The sequence below is a fragment of the Gavialis gangeticus genome, unplaced genomic scaffold (genome assembly GCF_001723915.1).
Source record: "Gavialis gangeticus isolate Ggan-Ray unplaced genomic scaffold, GavGan_comp1, whole genome shotgun sequence".
Classification (NCBI taxonomy): Eukaryota; Metazoa; Chordata; order Crocodylia; family Gavialidae; genus Gavialis; species Gavialis gangeticus.
Genome location: NW_017729022.1, coordinates 50,679,224 through 50,685,696, shown reverse-complemented (window position 1 = coordinate 50,685,696; position 6,473 = coordinate 50,679,224). Strand labels below are relative to the sequence as shown.

General features: G+C 41.8%; 1 protein-coding gene across 1 annotated transcript in view; it reads left to right on the top strand.

The window, feature by feature from the left end:
• POLDIP3 (DNA polymerase delta interacting protein 3) overlaps positions 1-6,473 on the top strand; it is a 30,922-nt gene that overhangs the window by 6,868 nt on the left and 17,581 nt on the right. The window contains exons 2-3 of the mRNA XM_019514887.1: positions 3,069-3,435; positions 6,405-6,473. The exon at positions 6,405-6,473 is cut by the window's right edge and continues 13 nt beyond it. Coding sequence (XP_019370432.1) covers positions 3,069-3,435; positions 6,405-6,473 — 436 coding nt within the window. The remainder of the gene's footprint in view (positions 1-3,068; positions 3,436-6,404) is intronic.

Genomic DNA, 6,473 nt, shown 5'->3' with positions numbered 1-6,473 from the left:
TTTTTACGTATTGAGGAGGATTTGTAATAATAGGAACTGATTTGGATGGAGTAATGCTGTTTAAGGGTCTCCCTTCTTAGGACCTCATTATGCTACTCTAAGAGTGATTCTCTACAGAAAATTGTTCTTTCCCACATCACTCTTCTTTAACTATCACTCACTTAAAAACATGGGTTTAACTTAATCCCTAGTGCAAAGATTTGTGCCTGATTTTTAGCAGCTCTGATTAGGGAACAATCTCAGTCATCCTGCTCAAATGCTAAAACAGGGTATCAGATGACTTCTGTTCTTATTTTTGTTTATTGACTCCAATCAAAAAGCAGTCTATTCCTTTTGAACCCATTTAGGGATTGTCATATTGTTAAAGTATCCTTGTCTAAAATGATGGGGAGTTTTGGTGGATAAAACGCCTCTTCTGTTCCATTGTTCACAGCACAGGTCCCAAAAAAGCATGTTTTGAAAGACTTCACAGGCCACCAGTGCACCTAGTAATCAAAGTCTTATTATCATGTCATATACCTCTCTAACTTTCTTTCACATATTTTCTAAATATTACTGACATCAGGTCTTTATGATATTGCTGTCTCTTAACTGTTACACTTTGGCAGTGTGACTTGGTGAGTAAAACTGATAGTAGACCATAGCTGACATTTTTTTAAGAAGCATTTTCATTACATTAGCCCATTCATCAGTTTTCTACTTCAACTTTCAGCTTGTTGAGTCAGATAAATTATATGCTGATGTTTGATTGCTAACTACAATCACTGATTTGCGATGTTGATCAGAAATTTTCAAGTGTTTCTTGATTAGATTTGAGAAACAGCCACTTGGTGAATTTGATGTGCTGAAGGTCAAAATCTGAGTTGAGCCACTCAGCTTGATATAGAATCAGATCTCTAGTTGCTAGGCAAAATAACTGCATGTTTTCATTTAAATATTTCATAGTAATGGAAAGATTGGGGGAAGGGGAGAATCCCCCTCCCAGTAAAACCCCAAAATATTCAGGCATCTATCCAGAAGGTAAAATGGAACTTGACACAACCAGCCTTTGCTAATAACGTTTTAGGTGGGCAAGAGAGGACAGCCTTGGTGCTGGAAGCTGACAGTCTTTTTTTGGTCCATACTCTTCCTCTTTGTAGCTAAATATGCTTCATCTTTCCCCCAGTGCTATGTTCCTAAAATACTGAGGGGAGGGACTTCCTTCTTGCACGTTTCCTATACAGTTTGTGAGATTTGGTGTTCCATCACTGAGTGCAAGCAGAGCCTGGTTCTGAAATGCAAAGCTGCTTTGGATTTTTAAAAATATTTTTGCCTAAAGTTAAGTAGAATAGTTATGATCAAGTCAGAAAATGCCACAGTAAAGTTAACATGTGGAGCCTGGCTTACCTCATTGTATGTTCTCATTGTGGAATCAAACAAAATGGATGCCTTAAACTTTGGTCATGCTAAACTGCAAGTCGTATGATGACCGTGACAGTTAAGTGGGAAATTGCTGGCTCTGCATGTAAGAGCAAAAACCAAGGGAAATGTTTCTTCTTTGTATTCCCAAGTGTTCTGCTTCACCCATATCCACAGCCTTGAGATGGCAGAGAAGTATGTGTCTGTTGCTTTTGAGATAACAGAAAATGCGTGTTTGTCATCACTGACTGCTTGCTTGGGAAAATTGACTATGCAATCATGTCCTGTGTAAAAGCTGTTTGAAAGTATATAAACTGGATGATTCTGCTTGAAGGGAGAGATCTCTCTGGAGTGCTTGGTGAATCCATGTTGCTCTGAGTTCTCTCCTGGTAGTCATTTCTGAAATAATGCAACATATCCTACAAGGTTTCTTTCAGCCTTGGGTTTGCCTATAAAACACCTCTATAATACTAAGAAGTCCCCCTCAGGAAGGCAGTAAAAAACACATCAAGCATAACCCATTATGGAGAGATAATGAATCAAAAAGCCAGTAGTGGGGGAAAAAAAATTTCAGTACCATGATTTTAAAACTAATTTTCTCAATTTTATCACCTGCCCCTGAATCTGTACCCATGCTTCAAAAAATCTATGTGGGGATGGGCACATGCAAAGATTCAGGTAGTTCAGTTTTTGTTTGGGGAAGTTAAGGATAGTTAAATTAGGTTCCTACTTACGTTAGCCTTCACCTTGCTTCTCATTAATACCTTACACTTGCTTGTGCTTCTTCCTCTGTGAACTTTTATTCTGCAGTATTGAGTAACTTAATCATGAATTTGTGCTTAAAAATTCAACCCAGTGAATTTAAATATTTTTTGCCAGTAGCTTAAAGCAGAGGCAGTCACAATTACTAGTGATGTAACTGCCAAATGTCCCTTAACCTCTTGCATTTCATCTGTATGACTTAGCTTGTAAAATACCTCAGTGAAACCAAGAAGCAGTTTCTGGCTTCGGTTCTATTTATGCATAAAGTACTGTGTCTTGCAGCTGGAGTACTGTGTCCAGTTCTGGGCGCCGCACTTCAGGAGGGATGTGGACAACATGGAGAGGGTCTAGAGGAGGCCACTCGCATGATCAGTGGGCAACAGGGCAGGCCCTACGAGGAGAGGCTACAGGACCTGAACCTGTTCAGCCTCCACAAGAGAAGGCTGAGGGGGGATCTAGTGGCCTGTTAAAAACTAGTCAGAGTGGACCAGCAGGCACTGGGGGAGTCCCTGTTCCCCAGAGCACTACCAGGAGTGACCAGGAATAATGGTCACAAGCTGACAGAGAGTAGATTCAGGCTACATATCAGGAGGTGCTACTTCATGGTCAGGGTGGCTAGGATCTGGAACCAACTTCCAAGAGAAGTGGTGCTGGCTCCTACCCTGAGGGTCTTTAAGAGGAGGCTAGATGAACACCTTGCTGGGGTCATTTGACCCCAGTACTCTTTCCTGCCATGGTAGGGGATTGGACTCGATGATCTGCTCAGGTCCCTTCCAAGCCTACATACGATGAAACTACGGGATTCTAGATGGGACTGTCTCAGGGTTTGGTTTTTAGTTTTTTGTAAAGCTGTTGAAAATCTTCCATTCTATAACCTGCTTATATTGGGTCTGAAACTTCTTTTCCAGGCTCAATACCAGGCCAGTATTTGGAGGTGTCAGATCGCGAATTGGGATCCAGCAAAGTCTTCTAAGTAGACCTTCAGCAACCATCGGTTTCCAGCGGACTTTTGATGCTCGGCAAAAGATTGGTCTCACTGATGCCCGACACAAACTGGGAGTTAAAGACGCCCGAGAGAAGCTAGTTCAAAAAGATGCTAGGTTCAAAATCAAAGGGAAAGTGCAGGATGCCCGTGAAATGCTGAATTCCCGCAAGCAGCAGAGTGTGGCTGCTGAGAAGGTGACCAAGGTGGTTGATGCCAGAGAGAAGATCAGCTTAAAAAGGAGTGCTCCTGCCCTTATGAGCCCAGCCATGAAAATCACCAAAACTATTCAAGTAGGTCACCTCCCTCATACCACACATCCCCTCCCCACTCCCACCCCCCAACCAGCTATCCCATTACAGGCTAACTGAAACATTTATACTTAGAGAAATCCACATGGTTACAAGCCAGCCCTGTGTGAAACAAAGTAATTAAGTGAGAAAAGTTTTTAAAAAATTTAAGTTTTTTTAAAAAATTGAATGAAGTGAAAAAACTCTTTGGAACCAAGAGTTCTAGTTTTTTTGTATATGAAAAAAAGTGATGCACTTAAATCTTCATGCTTGGTTTTAGGAACTCTCAGAATTTTTGGTACCCCTTGTGCTGTGTTGGTAGGAGGGAGTTGTAAAAACAAGGTTTTACCTAAGAAAAATGCATTCTTTCCCTTCTAACTGCCAGTAACTCTCTCCATGTGTGTCAAAGTCAAATTATCTTTCTGAGTCTGTGCAGACTATGGTTGACACTGTGAGGTTTGAACGGGCTCAGCTCTTCCAGTTAAAATCCAAGGAAAATGTAAATATTGTTACTAAGCCTTACACTGCTGATCATCTTTGCAGAACCCATCTACCATGCTTGCACATTATGGCTGGAGATTCTGTTAATTAGGAAGTAGAGCCCACAGCCATAACATTTTTAGGTTATACTCCGTATTTATATGCATCTTACTGCATTCTTTTTGGCCTTCAGCAGAACATAGCTTCCTCTCCTAAACTCCAGTCTTGTTCCTTGTCCAGTACAAGGATACAGTTTTATCATGAAGGTCCTAGGCATTAGGGAGTGGCCTAGTTATTCGGCACATTAATGCTGAAATTCTGTCCCAGTTTCAGTAGAACTGCTGACTGCCCACCCAGCCAGTGTTCCTCTGCCCATTGATTTCTGACTTCACTTGTCATGCTTTTTTCCCATCTGCTGTCTGGCAGCTTGAGTCTTAACTGATTCTTCTGGGCCCCAAAGCCATGTATCAGCTGCAGGCTTGTCTGTTGAAGTCTATAATGCACAAAATGACAGTGAACAGAAACAAACCTCTCTGAGGGAAAAGAGAATGCTGGGTGACCAAGAGGAGAGGAGTGAGCAGCAGACCATGCCACTTGCAAATTATGATAGTCTAATCCTGATCCTGGTTATCTGCTAAATCATTGTGCATCTCAAGACAAATATAGCTATGAACACCTCTTGTTAAATCTGCAGGCCAACAACTCCCTTCATTTGCTTCCAGCCTTTGGTAAGAAAAGTCCCTATTGCCTTGAATTAAGGTGGCGTGTTACTCTGTTTGGGTCCCACTGACCTTGGTCTTTGCTTAGCTTTTTCTTCAGAGCATCAAAATGTGCACCTTTCTCCCAAAAGTTAGACAACTTGCACATTAACTGCTTCAGATTTCCCTTCCCCAGGTAGCCTGGGTAGTGCAAGAGAATTACAAGATAGCAGCTCACTCACAAAACAAAAACGCTGCCCATTCAGTAGTTTTCAGATTAGTCAGTTAAGGATGCTTGCAAGTGGCAGTGAATGATTGGAGCAAAGTTGGTGCATATGGGGCTGTCAGCCATGTGTTTGAAGGATTTAAGTATTTTCTGAAAAATTAGTCCAGCAGCAGTGCACTTTAAAAATATCAGTCAAGTCAGTAATGACTTGCCCCAACTGTGCTGCCTTAGTACTCTCCCTGCATAAACATGTGAATACAGGGTCACACAGTGACAAAAACCACAGGTGAACTCCTACATATGGACTAAGATTCTTGATGGGTTTTTGCCAGTTTCCAGCTCTCTGCTAATGCCCTTTCTCACAACCAGAACAAGAGGAAATGAGCTAAACTGTTTTGGTTCTTTTCAGGCATATGGCTGTATTGCTTTGATTTGGTCAGATCTCATGCTATGAAGATGAGATCTGTATGTTATCATCATTACTTGACTGAGACCTTCAGCAAAATCTTGAGGTGCTGCTGGTAGTATATTAGGGCAGATTTTTCTCTCTGAATTGGAATCATTAAGGAACTGAATAATTAACTTAGACTCACACCCCCCACTGTTGCCAACGTAGTGGCATGGGATGGTGGGACACTGTTTGAAGGCACAAAAATAATGTAGTTATCCATCATTTGCAGGACTGCAGATTGGAATCGCTGGCAGATCAGAACAGAAGGGTGCTGCACTGCAGGGAGCTCTTCTAGATTAAATGCAAAAGCCATGCTTTGACTGTTCATGGTGACTGAAGGATCCCATGCTACTGTAGCAGGAGCCAGAGGATTAACCTCACTATCTTGGACAAATTCCAGACTGTTCTCAGGGCTGTTGAACTGCTCAGAGATATAATAGTCCAGAAAAGAACCCTTCAGCAAAGCTGTACACCCTGGATTTTTCCCAGTTGCATAAGGCAACAGGTACAACTGCTGAAACGGCCAGTAGTGCCGTCTTGTACAGCATTTCGTTCAAGTAAAATGTATCCCAGCTTTACTGGGAAAGAGAACTTGGTGCTTCACCCTTGCTACAGATTTGAGTTAGTTGAGCTTGCATCCTAAAATGCAGTTTCTAGGGAGTACCATAAATGTGGTTATATACCGTTTGTTCCCTACAGTGCCAAAGGATAATGGCATGTGATCCCCATTGCTTAACCACATTCACTAGTTTGTATTTATTTATGCACCAATCCGACTGTAATAGCATTCAAGGTTTTTAATTCATTTCCTGCTAATCTTGAACCAAAGCTTGCATAATTTGTGCTATAAATCCCCTGCCTAGACCTTAGCTTTTAATTCCTTTATCTTGATGGGATGGTCTCTCACGCAGAACACGTACTACAGAAAAAAGCTACATTATTTTTGTGCGTTCAAATAGTGTCCCACCATCCCGTGCCACTGTGCTGGCAACAGTGGGAGCATGAGTCTAAGTTAATTATTCGAAGGGAATGAACTAGTAGCTATCCTGTTTGAAGATGCATTGAAACTATGTGTTGATGTTAATGCTTTGACTGGTTCTTCTTTCTGGTATTGCAGCAGAAGGCTGCAGCCCCAGGACACTCTCATCCTACGGGGATGAGGATCAACGTGGTGAACAACCACACG